This window comes from Arvicola amphibius, chromosome 2 (assembly GCF_903992535.2).
Source record: "Arvicola amphibius chromosome 2, mArvAmp1.2, whole genome shotgun sequence".
Taxonomy (NCBI): domain Eukaryota; kingdom Metazoa; phylum Chordata; class Mammalia; order Rodentia; family Cricetidae; genus Arvicola; species Arvicola amphibius.
Window position 1 is genome coordinate 177552494 of NC_052048.2, and position 14983 is coordinate 177567476.

Consider the following 14983-nt stretch of genomic DNA (forward strand, 5'->3'; position numbering starts at 1 on the left):
CTAAATTATGAATGCCTTTAGCATGCTCTAAAACAAATTTGGTTTAAGTAAAGGCTGGTATTGATAAAGAAAAGATAAATGTCACCGTGAACATCATCTAGATTCATGGATCTGAGTTAAGCAATAAAAAGGAACACGTGACACATATCCTAGGGCTAACATTTGATTTGCGGTATTAGTAGATATTGACTCATTTTAATACAAGAAATTGCTATATCGGAGGCTGGGGATATAGCTCGGTGGTACAATGTTAGATGTACCCTGGGTTCAATTCCTAGTAATAAAAACAAAAACCCAAACAGAACAAAAAAATGATGTTATATTTGCAGCACATTTTCTGTATAATAAATTCAAACTATTTCATCAGTGCAGATAATTATTTTATTGTTTTACCTTTATGCAAGGTTATTACTATGTAGCCTGGTTGGCCTTGAACTAATGATCCTCCCACCTCATTCTCATGCGCAGTTGAGGTTCCCGGCCTATCCCACCATGTCTTTACCAAATCTGTTTATTTATAAAGAAGTTGCTATAAGAACTTTACAGCAACCCACACTAAGTATATAGACAACTTTTCTTTTTACACAGTCAAGTATTCTTACATGCATTTATTATATGATATATTTTGATGGTTACCATACAAACAAGGCTGGTGGTATTTGATGCACTGTTAATTCTCTGGGGCTTTTAGTACAGTCTATGCAGTTGTACCCTCTATAGCATAGGAACCGATTCCACGGTATTCAAAATCACAGATTTAAATTGTAACATGTCCTTATATTTATTTAGTGAGTTAAGTGACATGTTCTTTTGTTTTTTTAGGTATGAAATTTTTTTTCTAAATTCTTCTTTCTGTCCCATACCAGATGGCTCTTGACATGAGACAGAAACTCTGAATTTTTTTCTTTCTTTTTTTAAGTTTATTTAAACTTTTTTTCCAAGTGATATGTTCTTAAATGGGGTATTAGCACCTATTGAGAGCTATTGACAGTGCCTTTCTTTTGAAAATCACCTTTTAAGCTTACGGTCAACCTTCTTAACTTAAAAAAAAAATTTCAAACCATACAAAATGGGATGCACACATCACTTGTCTAAACACAGGTGATGGAAGCAATCTTTAAAGACACATGCGACTATTAATTAGTTCATATGCACCTAAGACAAGATGGAGCACCAATACGCTATACTCCACCTAAAAACCAGACATGGGAAGGCTATACCATTGGGATCTCAGAGAAGGGAGTGGTAGGATGCCTAATGATGCCCTACAGGGACTCAGGTTCAGGCCCCAGCACACAGACATACAGAGACAGACAGACAGACACCCACACCCACGCACACATGCCCTCTTCCCACAGTGGGCAGGAAAGAGGTGCTAATCAAAGCAGTAACAGTTTTCTTGATGTCCTTAGTCATTTAACTAAAGTTTAATTTTATCAGCTAAATTTAATGCAAGTGTGACCTTTCAAGACCAATATTATCAAATCTCTTTTAATATTAAAAAAAAAATCCAACAGGGGTCTGGGGAGAAGGCTCAGCAGGATTAAGTACTACATCACTTAGAAATTAATTTCATTTCAGCTTTAGGCCGACTTGTAGAACACTGGGGAAATACAGAGACACAACAAAGAAAGCTAGCAAGGTTCATTTTGAGTACTTACACTACTATACAACAATGAAATAGTTAGTGATGGTGAAGGATGAAGGGTCGATTCTCACTGGAGTTACAATGGAGAGGATGCACTAGGTCACACCAGGGTTGGGGTTTTAGAGTCATCCAATGGAATTACTATTTTGTGGGGTAGAAAACACAGGTGCTGTTATATCATAAGAAGCTTCCTGAGAGCGAGTGCGTTCTTGTTACATCTAACAAGTCTGCAGAGCACACATCCTATTTCAGAAGAGGCGCTTACTCGTAGATGTTGGGCTCCAACTTCTTCCAGGACAAATAAAACCAAAGTCCAAATGTTTGAGATTAAATGATGGACTACTCTCCAAAAATCCATAAAATATTCACACCAGAGAGCCCAAGATTAACTCTCCTACAAAGAAAGAAAGAAAGAAAGAAAGAAAGAAAGAAAGAAAGAAAAAAAGAAAAAAGCTTTAGTTGAATTGCTTGTGCAAGTATCTAAGGTCTGGTTCTAGTAAGAACACTGTCTAACGAGACCAGCTGAAGTGACTCAGCAGCAGAGCCAGCCACACAGCTCAGCAGGGGAGTTCAAGTACTGGTGACGATTCTAGGAACTGTTTAAAAGATATGTTTAGAAACAATAGGTTTATAGGGTGCTGAAAATTAATTTTTCAGTCAATGGTGGCGGCGCACACATTTAATCCCAGCACTTGGGAGGCAGAAGAGGCAGAGATCTCTGAGTTCGAGGCCACCCTGGTCTACAGCACTAGTTCTAGGACAACCAGAGCTACACAGAGAAACCATGTCCCCCCAAGTCCCCCCAAAACAAAAAACCCACAATCCTCCTGCCTCAGTTTCCAATGCTGGGATTATAGGTATATACCACCACAGCTGGCCTTAACTATCTGCTACGTTTTTTTTTTTTTTTTAAAAAAAAGCATTTAAAAGGATTTATTGTTTTATTTTTAAAGATTTTATTTTTATTTTATGTGCATTGGTGCTCTGTCTGTATGTTGTGTGAGGGTGACAGATTCCCCCAGAACTAGAGTTACAGACAGTCGTGAGCTGCCATGTGGGTGCTGGGAATTGAACCTGGGTCCTCTGAAGAGCAGCCAGTGTTCTTAACCACTGACCCACCTCTCCAGCCCCTCACTGTTTTATTTCTGTGTGTATGTACATTATGTTTCCTGAAGCATGATGAGCTGCCTGGTGTGGATGCTGGGAAGTCAACTTGGGTCCTGTGGAAAAGCAGCAAGTAATTTTAATTTCCAAGCTGGCTGAAAAATATTAATACTTTTAAAGAATTTTTTTCTTGATTAAAAAAATAAACCACGAGGGAGGATGAAGAGATGGCTCAGTGGGTAAAGACCTTTTTGTAACCATGAAGCCTAGAGGTCAGATCCTCAGCACTCCCGCAACTGCCAACTGGGCATGGCAGCTTGTCTGCAATCCCAGTGTGGGCACGGGAAACCTGGGCAAGTTGGCTAGCCAGCCCATCCAAATGTTGAACTCTAGGTTCAAGCGGGAAACCCCAATATACTGGATAGAATGTTGGGGGAAGATATACAGAATCAACTTCTGGTCTCTACACACACCCACATACATATACATGTGAACACACACACTGAAACATGCACACATACCACACATACATACACAGGTTAACAAACAAGAAATAAAAAAAATAAAAATGAAGATTTAGGGGCCGAGGGTGTACCTCAGTGGTAAAGAAATTGCCTACCTCGGTTCAATACCCAGCACACACACAAACACATACAAATAAAAAGAGATAAGCATTTTTAAACTATACAAGTTCTTTTTGGCCTTAAATTACTGCTCAATAAAGTTCTTGAGGGTTTTTTTTCTTTTTTTTTTCAAGACAGGATTTCACTGTGTAGCTCTGGTTGTCCTAGAAGTCACAGAAATCTGTCTGCCTCTGCTTCTTGAGTGCTGGGATTAAAGGTGTGTGCCACCACAGCCCAGTGAAGTTCTTTTTATGCATGCTATTAAAATCAATCAATTACTACATCAAAATAGTAATATGGATATTTAGAGGAAAATAAAAATTTCAGAGTGCAACAGAACACACCCAATGTTTTCTGCTGTCCATGAGTGTGTTCAAGGGTACACACATTCCCTCCCCCAACACACACCAATTTAAACTCCAGACTGGGAAACTGGGCATGATGGTGCTCTCCTGGAACTCTGGACGGAGGTGGAAACAGGAAGACGGTAAATTCAGGGACAGTGTGTGGAAAGTGAGGCATGGACTAAAACAAAACAAAACAAAACAAAAAAAAAACCCCAAAAATCTCTTCTAAAACATTAAGAAGTCCATGCTAGAGTCAGAAGATACTGAGCACGAACGAAGCTCTGGTTCACTGCGCAGCACTGCCAAATGTCCCAACGACCTAAGTCCTCACAAGCTAAAAGCTCAGCAGGTATTTAATATTTTCAATTTAATTCATCACATGCAAATAGTCTTTCAGGAGTCAAGCACAGTAGCACACACCTTTAATCCCAGTACTCTGGAGCCAGAGGACCTCTGAGCTCAAAGGCAGGACATCCAGGGCTACACAGAGAAACCCTGTCTCAAACAAACAAACCTCCAGCCTTTCAGAAACACTAAGTAGAATCAATGATTTTTTTCTTATTTAAATTTTAACTTTTTCCTGGGTCTGAGTGACGTAGGATATCCTTCTGTACACTACAAAATGTGTTGCTTTTGGACTGGAGAGATGGCTCAGAGGCTAAGAACACTGGCTGTCCTCCCAGAGGTCCTGAGTTCAATTCCCAGCAACCACATTGTGGCTCACAACCATCTGTAATGAGATCTGGTGCCCTCTTCTGGCCTGCAAACATACATGCAGACAGACACTGTGTACATAATAATAAATAAATCTTAAATTTAAAAAAAAATGTGCTGCTTTTATTGGCTGATGAATAGAACTGTTTTGGCCTATGGCAGGGCAGAATATAGCCAGGTGGGAAGGCCAAACTGAATACAGGGAGAAAGAAGGGAAAGTTGAGAGGGACGCCAGCCAGTTGCCTAAGGAGCAACATGCCAACAGACCAGTAATGCACGGCCACATGGCAATACTTAGAGTAATAGAAATGGGTTAATTTAAATGTAAGAGCTAGCTAGTAATAAATCTGAGCCATCAGCCAAACTTTTTTTTTTTTTAATTTTTTTTTTATTTTTTTGGTTTTTTGAGACAGGGTTTCCCTGTAGTTTCTAGAGCCTGTCCTGGAACTAGCTCTTGTAGACCAGGCTGGCCTCGAACTCAGAGATCCTCCTGCCTCTGCCTCCCGAGTGCTGGGATTAAAGGTGTGCGCCACCACCGTTTTATAATTAATATTAAGCCCCTGAGTAGTTATTTGGGGGGCAGGAGAGAAACTTCCGGTTACATCTAAATGTTGTGCCTGCATGTATGTATGTGTATTGTGTGCATGCCTACTGTCTGTGGAAGCCAGAACAAGGTGTCATATCCCCAGGAACTGGAGTTAGACAGCTATGAGCTACCATGGAGGCTCTGGAAATTTAACCAGGGCTCTTAATAACTGAGCCATCTCCAGTTTCAACAACGATTTTGTATATTAACAATACACTTGCTGCAAATTACATATCCCAATCTATATATGCACACACACACATATATATATATTTACAATGAAACCTTATGAGAAATTTTAGAAAAAAATATGTACCTACTGATACTGACAAATGCCTATGACACATCATAAAATTAAAAGTCAGCTCAAACAGGATAAGTTTGGGTGTAATTCATTTTTAAACAAGGTGAAAGATACAAACTCATTCCTCAGAGTTGTCTGGATAGTGAAAACCTGGCACTCTGGGCACTTTGTGCAGATCAATGGAGAGGCTGAATAGGAAGGTATTTTCATTTTCTGGTGTATACTGTTATGTCATTCAAGTATTTCTATATTAAACAAGCATTATTTTTGCAATTGAAAAATAATGAAAAACCTTCTTAGTTTAGATGCTTTCCGCAATGATTTTCCTTTTTAATCTTCCTTATATTGAAAAATACGATGCAAGAAATGAATAAGGGCTGGTGAGATGGCTGGGGGAAGGTAGCTGCCGCCAAGCCTGATGACCTGAATTTAACCCCCGACTGCCGTGGTAGTAGTGAACTGACTCCTGCAGCTTGTCTCTGACCTCCATGCGTGTGTCTTGGCGTCTGTACTCTCCTCCCCACGACAAACAAACGTCAGAAAAGTCAAGGCAGAGAACTGTCTCTGTCTATGAGCTTCTGCTGACATCTGTTGAATCTTTTACCTGTAACAAACACGTCTGGGACAGAGCTTTGCCTTCACTAAGGCAGTGCATTCCACAAGAGGAAGAGCGTGATGCCATGTGCACACACCGCTTCACACCAGTAGACACCCAGTGTGTGAACAGCATACAACTCATGTCAGCAGATAACTACCTCTTTCAGTGAAACCTGATACTCGATTTGCCTTTTAGGGTGATTCAGTTCACAAGTCATGCCCTCAGTATTGGTGGCACATGTACCCACGGCTACAGTGCTGGCAGCACACTCTGACATGCCCACCAGAGTGGAACCAGCCACAGATGTCCTCTGAAGCAAGTACTTCCCTTGACATTTCATTATTTTTAGGTGCTTTTTATGACAGCTGGGCCCCCAGAAGCTCTCAAATTATACATTACCAGATTTCCTCAGCCCTGGGAGTGGCCCGCTTATTTCAAACAGTATTTGAAATACGGAATCACTGAATCATAGACATGACAACATGGTAATTCTGAATTTGTAAATAATGTGAGCTTCATTACTGATTTCATAAACAACTTCAACAGACTATTTTTCATCCCAATTAGCAATATTTGGAATAGGTACAGACTAGGCCCTTTGGAAGTATACAGACTTTGTGGAATGCTTTGTATCTAAAATGGAATGGTTTGGAAAGCAGACTCCAAGTTTCTGCTTTTATACTGTCAAGTGGCAAGAGTCTGATTTTTATCCTATTTCAGGGGACATACTGAAAAGTTGACCGGATGGTCTTTAGTTGACTTTACTGACAGGAAAATGGAAGTTCTGAAGCCTGAATGGACGAGACTCTGATCTAGAGTTCCGCCCACAATCTTTTGGTATATGTGTTACCTCCTGCAGAATCTTAACACAGAAAGAAAAACTCTTAACTAAGTTAAGTACTTAACCTTAAAATCATAAATACCTACCCAAGCATTCCTGACTCTTTGGTCTTTATGATGTAAAGGAACATCAACAATGTGTGAAACATGTTATTTCTGCCCTAGAATCAAGACAAAAACAGTATAAATCTTACTACAAAGATTCAGTCATGTAGGCAAATGCAGCTCTTACCGTTTACACCCAGCAGTTTAGAATTTTACATAATTCAGAGTTTTATTCATTCAACACACAACGCCTACTGCGAAGAGACAGAAAACATCATGGAACAGAGTTGAACATGGAGTAGGAAAGGCAGAAGTGTGAGGGGAAGCCGGACGCTAGAGGAACACAGAGCAGCCTCTAACCTAGACTGGAGAGGCAGAAAATGGCTTCCTAAAAGCAAGAATGTAAAACAGACGTTGACAGACTGGTGGGGCGGGAGAGGGCCACACATGCAGAACCAAAGCCATGGTGAAGTGTGGAAAGAAGAAAACATTTCTGACGTTGATGGGTCACACATAAGACATGCTCTGTCCCCCAAGGGAACAGTCACAGGAGTGTCAGGATTATCAAGAGTTTGTGAAGTGATTTTACTGGTAATGCAGTCGGGCAATCTTTGCCAGTTCTGAAACCCAACTGTTACACCTAACTGTTGGGCTACAAAACCCCTCTGTTGATGTATCAGATATTACTTGCCTTTGGGTGTTTGCGTAGGAATCTGAGGATATATGAATTTTATAAGATAGTATTTCTCTATTATACAAAAATAAGGGGTTGGCATGGGGGAGCAACAGGAACCTCTGTGGCTCAAAATACTTATGCATTTACAAAAGTAAAATTAAACCAGAAAGAAATGAAATTATTATGTCTGCTAGGAACTAATGGAGAACTCATTGTATAATTATAGTCAACAGTTCTGTATGGAGGAGCCTGCCTGAAGTCCTAGTAATCAGGAAGCCGAGGCACGCAGGCCTGAGCACTGGAAGCCAGTCTGAGCTACATGTTGAGATCAGCTCCCCCTCCCCCGGCAACTAGAAATCAACAAAAAGAAATTGCAGCCAATGTAAAATTTCTTAGTAAAGATGCTGGTTAAGAAAAAAAATCTCAAAGGTCTGAGGCCAGCTTTGTCTCAAGGACAGACAGAACTGCTACACAGAGAAGCACTGTCTTGAAAACCTAAGAGAAAAACAAAATAAAACAAAACAAAACCCCACCAAAACAAAACGAACCAGAAAGCTAGGAAGGTGCACATCTTCACTCTCTGAGTTTGAGGCCAACTGGGTCTACAAAATTGAGTTCTAGGACAACCAGACACTCTCTCAAACAAAACACAACACAAAGCCCCAAATGAAGCGTCCAGAAGGTAACCTGACAAGATGCTAACAGCAGCAGCTTCTCCATGAGTGGTTTTCTTTATACTCCCAAATTAAACACTACTGTGTTCACGGCACACAGAACACAAGACCATGTGCTGTCTCATACAGGTAATCACAGCTCTTGCGAAGAGGGTGCAGGATCACCAAAAACTTTAGGCCAGCCTGGGTTATAAAGTGAGACCTTGCCTCAAAAACAAAAAACCAAACCCAGAATCAATTTTTAAATGTTATCAAAATGCCATCATGACAAGCTCGTTAGGGTTGGGAATGCAGTTCAATAGTAGAGTATTGCCCAGTATACATGAGGTCCTGAGATCAACCCTAGAATTGAAAACAAGAAATACCTTTGGAAGATTGTAGACATGTCGCTGATAGATTAGCTCATAATGTGGAGGGTTGACAGCACTCTGATAAATACAAAACACATTTTCATTCGTAACATCTGTAAAGAAAATATGACATGTTAAAAAACTAAGCCATAGCCGAGCAGTGGTGGCGCATTACTTTAATCCCAGCACTCGGGAGGCAGAGGCTGCTGGATCTCTGTGAGTTCGAGGCCAGCCTGGTCTACAAGAGCTAGTTCCAGGACAGCCAAGGGTACACAGAGAAACCGCGTCAGAAAAACAAAACCAACAAACAAAACCCCAAATAAACCCCCCCCCCAAACAAAGTAAAAACCCCACAACATAAACCATAAAGGTATTTCAGGTGACAATCTCAACATGTTCTTTTTGGAGTTAGTACCTGGTTTATTTGGCGTCTGAACGAAGTGCTGGGAAGTAAATGTTTTCCCGTCAGGGTACTTGGGGTGTGGAGGCAACCTGGAGTCCAGGTAGGTGCAAAACACATGCAGGATGATCTGAGGAGAGAAAACAGTCACTCAAAGTTAGAACGGCAACCCAGCACAGAAACACAGCTTTAAAAAGGCCTGTACTTATAAAAATTATTATTTTTGTTTCATTTTGTTTTTTTAAGACAGGGTTTCTCTGTGTAGCCCTGGCTGTCCTAGAACTCTCTCTGTAGACCAGGCTGTGCTCAAATTCACAGAGATCTGCCTGCCTTTGCCTCCCAAGTGCTGGGATTAAAGGCATACGTTACCACCACCTGGTTAAAAAAATTTATACATAAAAAAAAGAAATGAACTTAAATCACAAAAGAATTTAGTGTGTTGATAAGGCGAAGTTTATAGTTCAAACAATCTACTCCAGGGCTGTATGTGTCCAGTGGATAGAGCACCTGCCCTGGCTGAAATCTTCAGCAGCCCCCTCAAAAATTTCAATATATTTGCATATGGGGTGGGACAATTTAAACACCAAACTTACTTCGTCTTCATTTTTGTTTTTTTTAGAGCAATCAAAAGCAGAACATTCCTCCTCCCTCACCCTCGTATGCATGCTTGAGATGCGTGCATGTGTGTGAATGTGCATTTCAAGACTCTACCTGGAGTGGCAAGCATAGGCAAATGTTCTGTCACAGGTCTGTACCCCTAGCCCTTTTTTATTTTGATATAAAGTCTCATTAAGCTATTCCGGCTGGCCTTGATCTCACTCCGTAGCAGTTCAGGCAGGCCTTGAACCGAACTTGCAATCCTTCTGCCTCAGGCTTTTAAGTAGTAGGGATTATAGATCTACACTTGACCTGGCTCCTTATTTTCTGTTACTTAGAGAATTTGCAACCATGCAGTTGCCAGCAAAACCAAGAAAATCTGCATATATTTAATTCTCAATTGAATATAAACATCAAAAATTAATTTTCATGTAAATAATACAAAAAATAACACAATTTTGAAAAACACAAACTTTAAAGCTCTTTGATTTACTAAGTGTGATGGTAGCAATCTTTCCTAAAGTAATAATTCCATATAAGAAAGAATGTGTTGGGGCTGGAGAGATGGCTCAGTGGTTAAGAGCACTGACTGTTCTTCCAGAGGTCCTGAGTTCAATTCCCAGCAACAACATGGTGGCTCACAGCCATCTGTAATAAGATCTGATGCCCTCTTCTGTCCTACAAGGACACATGCAAGCAGAATACTGTATACATAATGAATACATAAATCTAAAAAAAAAAAAGAAAGAAAGAATGGGTCAGTCAGGTGGTGGTGGTGCATACCTTTAATCAATACTTGGGAGGCAAGAGAGAGGCAGGTGGATCTCAGTGAGTTTGAGCCAGCCTGGTCTACAAAGAGAGTTCCAGGACAGTCAGGAATGTTACACAGAGAAACCCTGTCTTGAACCCCCCCGCCACAAAAAAAGAAAGAAAGAAAGAAAGAAAGAAAGAAAGAAAGAAAGAAAGAAAGAAAGAAAGAAAAGATGTCATAATATTCTTTGCTACATTATTTAACAAATTCTTTTCCATCACCACTTTATCATCTTTTAAGTCCAATACAGAACAATTAAACAATGGTACCTAATCATGAAAAATGCCTAAATAGCAGAGCAAAGAGGGGAACAGAAGTGTTCCTGCAGCCATGTTTAGGAACTTGAAATATTAGCACCACTTGGCCAAACAAAGTCTTCACAGTGGATGGGCACGATGCTGATGGTACTTAGTTTTAAATCCTTTCTAACTAATATTTGTAAGGGAAAAATAAAACCATGTTAATATAATAACAAATTTATCAGGCTAAAAAATAATGAAAGACGTACGGCAGAATCAGTGGGCAGGTCTGTATCCCACTTGCGTCCTTTGAAGTCTCCACCTCTGTTCCATCGGAACGAACTCATACAGCCTCCCTGGGAAAGTTCTGTGCAACAAAAGCCAAGATTAAGATGCTTAAGACATATTAAAAACAAAAAAAAGAAAGAAAAAAACAAGCCAAAAAAGAAAAGAAGCCAGTGGATCACAGTAGAAAAAGTACAGTTAAACACCACTACATAGAATCAACTGATACTCTGGAGTCTTCATCGCTGCAGTTAGAATGTCGTGCATGGCTGCTGACATAGATGCTCTTAGTGTGTGAGAACTGCACTGTGGGTGTGTAAAGCCATGAGTTTCATTGCAGCTGGTGCGTGATGGTGCATGTTGGGAGGCAGAGGCAGGTGGATCTCTGAGTTTGAAGCTAGCCTGATCTACAGAGTGAGCTGCACAAGAGCCAGGATAACAGAGAAATCCTGTCTTGAAAAAAAACAAAACAAAACAAAAACCAAACAAACAAAAAGGGCATTCACTGCATTTCATTTCTTATATCAATGATACCTCATACACATATTTTCAATTTATATGTAAAAATACTATCAATAAGCCAAGATTACCAAAATATTTGAATGTGAATTTATAGAAAATACATGGATATATTCACAAGCCCCAACTGTATAAGACAATAATCTAGCTCTTACAACAAATACCTTGCAAAGATTTAAAAAAGGATGGACAGGAAAACTACAACTTAAAAGAAACAGATTAGTTTATCATAATACATGATAGTATTTGAATCCTGCTTCAAACAAACGATATTTAAAATATGAGCTGGTAGGATATTTAAACACACACTGGATATTTCATAAAATAAGGGAAATATCACAAATATGTCAGCTAATATGTGCTAACCCCATGGTAGCACTGTATAACACTTTATGTTTTAGAGATACATTAGGAAAATATTATAGGGGGCTGGAGAGATGGTTCAGTGGTTAATAGCACCAGCAGCCCTTCCAGGACCTGGGTTCAATTCCCAGCACCCACATGGCAGCTCACAACTGTCTATAATTCCAGTTCCAGGGTATTCGACACCCTCATACAGATATTCATGCAGGCAAAACACCACTGCACATGAAAATAAAGAAACCATTCAAAAAAAACCCACACACACACACACGTTACAGATGAACTGACAACTGAAACGAGAAGTTTTACAATCAGATGCTGGCACGAGACAGAAGGAAGGAAACAGCTGGGGTAATACAGGGCAGGGAGGCCTGAGCAGACAGATGTGTAGTGCGGGGCTGTGGGCTGCTTTCCTGCAGCCCTGCTCCTGATCGCCGGGCTAGCTTGTGCCCCAAAATAATTACACAGAAACTGTATTCTTTTAAATACTGCCTGGCCCATTATTTTCAGCCTCTTACTCACATCTTGACTAACCCATATCTAATAATCTGTGTAACACCACAAAGTGGTGCCTTACCAGGTAGATTCTAGCGTGTGTCCATCTTGGGCTGGAGCTTCATCGCATCTGGCATCTCTGAGGAGAGGCAGGGCAGTCTGTCTAACTTAGGAGAGGCGTAGCATCTGACTGAGCCATCTACCTCACTTCCTTCTTCCTGTTCTGTCTACTCCGCCCACCTAAGGGCTGGCCAATCAAATGGGCCAGGCAGTTTCTTTATTAGCCAATGGGAATCCTCCATCACAGATGTTCTGAACTGGGTGATATTTATGTTTTAGGAGGTTGTAGCTGTGTGATTTTTTTAAAGACTTATTTATTTTATGTATATACAGTGTTCTGTCTGCACGTACACCTGCACACTGGAAGAGGGCGCCAGATCTTGTTACAGATGGCTGTGAGCCACCATGTGGTTCCTGGGAATTGAACTCAGGACCTATGAAAGAGCAACCAGTGCTCTTAACTGCTAAGCCATCTCTCCAGCCTTCCCTGATTCCACTTTTTTTTTTGAGGTGCTGGGCACTGAGTAGGCAATCCAGGTAAGTGCTAAATCACCAACTTTCATCTAGAGTTCCATGTATGCTTGAAATTCTCCTTATGCGTTAAGCTCTAGACAGTCATGAAAAAAAATGCTTATTCCTAAATCTGAATCCAAGCACGGGTTAAAGCAGAGGACTCTAACACTTTCCAGTTAAAATGCATGAAAATTTTGAATACTGAAATACTATTTTTAAAACTTGCTTTAATGCCGGGCGGTGGTGGTGCACGCCTTTAATCCCAGCACTTGGGAGGCAGAGGCAGGTGGATCTCTGTGAGTTTGAGACCAGCCTGGTCTACGAGAGCTAGTTCCAGGACAGGCTCCAAAGCCACAGAGAAACCCTGCCTCGAAAAACCAAAACCAAAACAACAACAACAACATAAAACAAACAAACTTGCTTTAACAAAGAAACATTTTACAGTCTGTCCCAATGAAACTAACCCTAACTTTATGAATTGTTCTTTAAGTAGAGAGGCACAATGAAGGGAGCGTATGGGCGAGCTTGGGAGGTTGACCTTCCCGATTCCAGGTCAGTCTCCTCAGATCCCATCTCCCCCAGTCCTAAGCACATAACAGAAACCAGAAATTAAATACAAAAGTGACAAGATTCAGACCGGCACGCTGGTGTCACAGGGACTGTCACTGTGGCTCCCAGTTCTCGGGCTGGTGTCACAGGGACTGTCACTGTGGCTCCCAGTTCTCGGCAGGCTTAGGAGCGGAAAAGGAGCCTAGCCTGTTCAACTCATATTAAGTTTCTTACACAGGATAAAATGATTAAACTCTTAGGGATAGTCTTTTGACAGTTCTTAGTGTATTATAGACGACTGAAAAGTTCTTCAAGTACAAGCCTTCATTAGCCCAACTTAAATACACTTATAAAATACAGGACCATGATTATATTTTTTACTTTCTTTTTTCAAAATAATGTCTTTCCTTGTTATCTTTCATTACAAAAGCCCTAATGTTATAAAAGAGCTTTCATTTTTCCTCTTCAAATCAAGTTACCTTTGATTCTCTCAAACAAGTACTCCTGATTTGGTGTTAGGTCTAAATACTGCACAATTGCATTCAGAGTTGGAATGAGAGGAGCTTTGACCAGGGCAGCTTGCTTCAGGCTGGTAACACTCGCCTCTGTTAAAACACAAAGAACACAGATTACTTATCACAGAGACTCTCAATAAACTTCAAAGTTTTCTCTTGCCTGTTTTCAAATAGCTGGTTCCTCACTGCCTTTGAGGTCCTACACAAGTGGGCGATGTCTTCCTTCACATTCGAGCTCACAGCTCCTGCCCAGCACAAAGATGACTACTCCGATGCTGTCTTTCTGTCCTAGCTCTGTCTTCTACCCTGCCCGTCTGTCTCATCTATTAGGAAGAAAGCTCGACCAAGGCAAGGGCTTCTGTCATTTTCTGCAGTGCTCTACTGTATCAATGCCTATAATCGTACCCGGCACATTGTAGGTGCTCAATATTTGTTTTTTTTTTTTTTTTTATTTTTTATTTTTTGAGACAGGGTTTCTCTGTGGTTTTGGAGCCTGTCCTAGAACTTGCTCTTGTACACCAGGCTGGCCACAGAGATCCACCTGCCTCTGCCTCCCGAGTGCTGGGATTAAAGGTGTGCGCCACCACCGCCTGACTCTCAATATTTGTTAAAAGAACAAAGAAGAGCAATAATTTATCTTTTTAAAAAAGATTTATTTTATGATTTTTTTTTTTATAAGTATGAATGTCTTGCCTACATGTATATTGGTGTATCACATATATACCTGGTGCCTTCTAAGGTCAGAAGAGGGATGTCAGGCCCTCAGGAACTGGGTTACATTTGGTTGTAAGCTGCCATATAGGTGATAGGAACTGAGCCTGGGTCCTCTGACCACTGGACCATCTTTCCGGCGTGTCTGTGTGTAATGAGCACAAGAGTGCAGGAGCCATGGAAACCACTCCTGGGGCTGGATTTACAGGCTGGTAAATGTGGGAACTGAACCTAGGTCACCTGCCAGAGCGCTGTGTGCTCTCTACTACTCAGCCCCCTCTCCAGCCAGAAAGAACATACCTTAACTTGCAGTAACTAGTTTACAGTTAAGAGGGGAAAAAAGGCAGCCTAAGCACCTAAGTAGCACCTGATGTTAGAAGGATCTTCCGCCGGGCAGTGGTGGCGCACACCTTTAAT

At 40.9% G+C, this 14983-nt stretch overlaps 1 protein-coding gene across 2 annotated transcripts in view; it reads right to left on the bottom strand.

Moving 5' to 3' along the window:
• Positions 1 to 363: 363 nt before the first annotated feature.
• Positions 364 to 14983, bottom strand: part of Tmem209 (transmembrane protein 209) — a 31191-nt gene continuing 16571 nt past the window's right edge. For both annotated transcript variants that reach the window (XM_038318925.1, XM_038318924.1), the window contains exons 10-15: positions 13820 to 13945; positions 10826 to 10923; positions 8925 to 9039; positions 8525 to 8622; positions 6852 to 6925; positions 364 to 2042 (exon numbers count right to left, since the gene is read on the bottom strand). In XM_038318925.1, coding sequence (XP_038174853.1) covers positions 1988 to 2042; positions 6852 to 6925; positions 8525 to 8622; positions 8925 to 9039; positions 10826 to 10923; positions 13820 to 13945 — 566 coding nt within the window. In that variant the 3' untranslated portion in view covers positions 364 to 1987. The remainder of the gene's footprint in view (positions 2043 to 6851; positions 6926 to 8524; positions 8623 to 8924; positions 9040 to 10825; positions 10924 to 13819; positions 13946 to 14983) is intronic.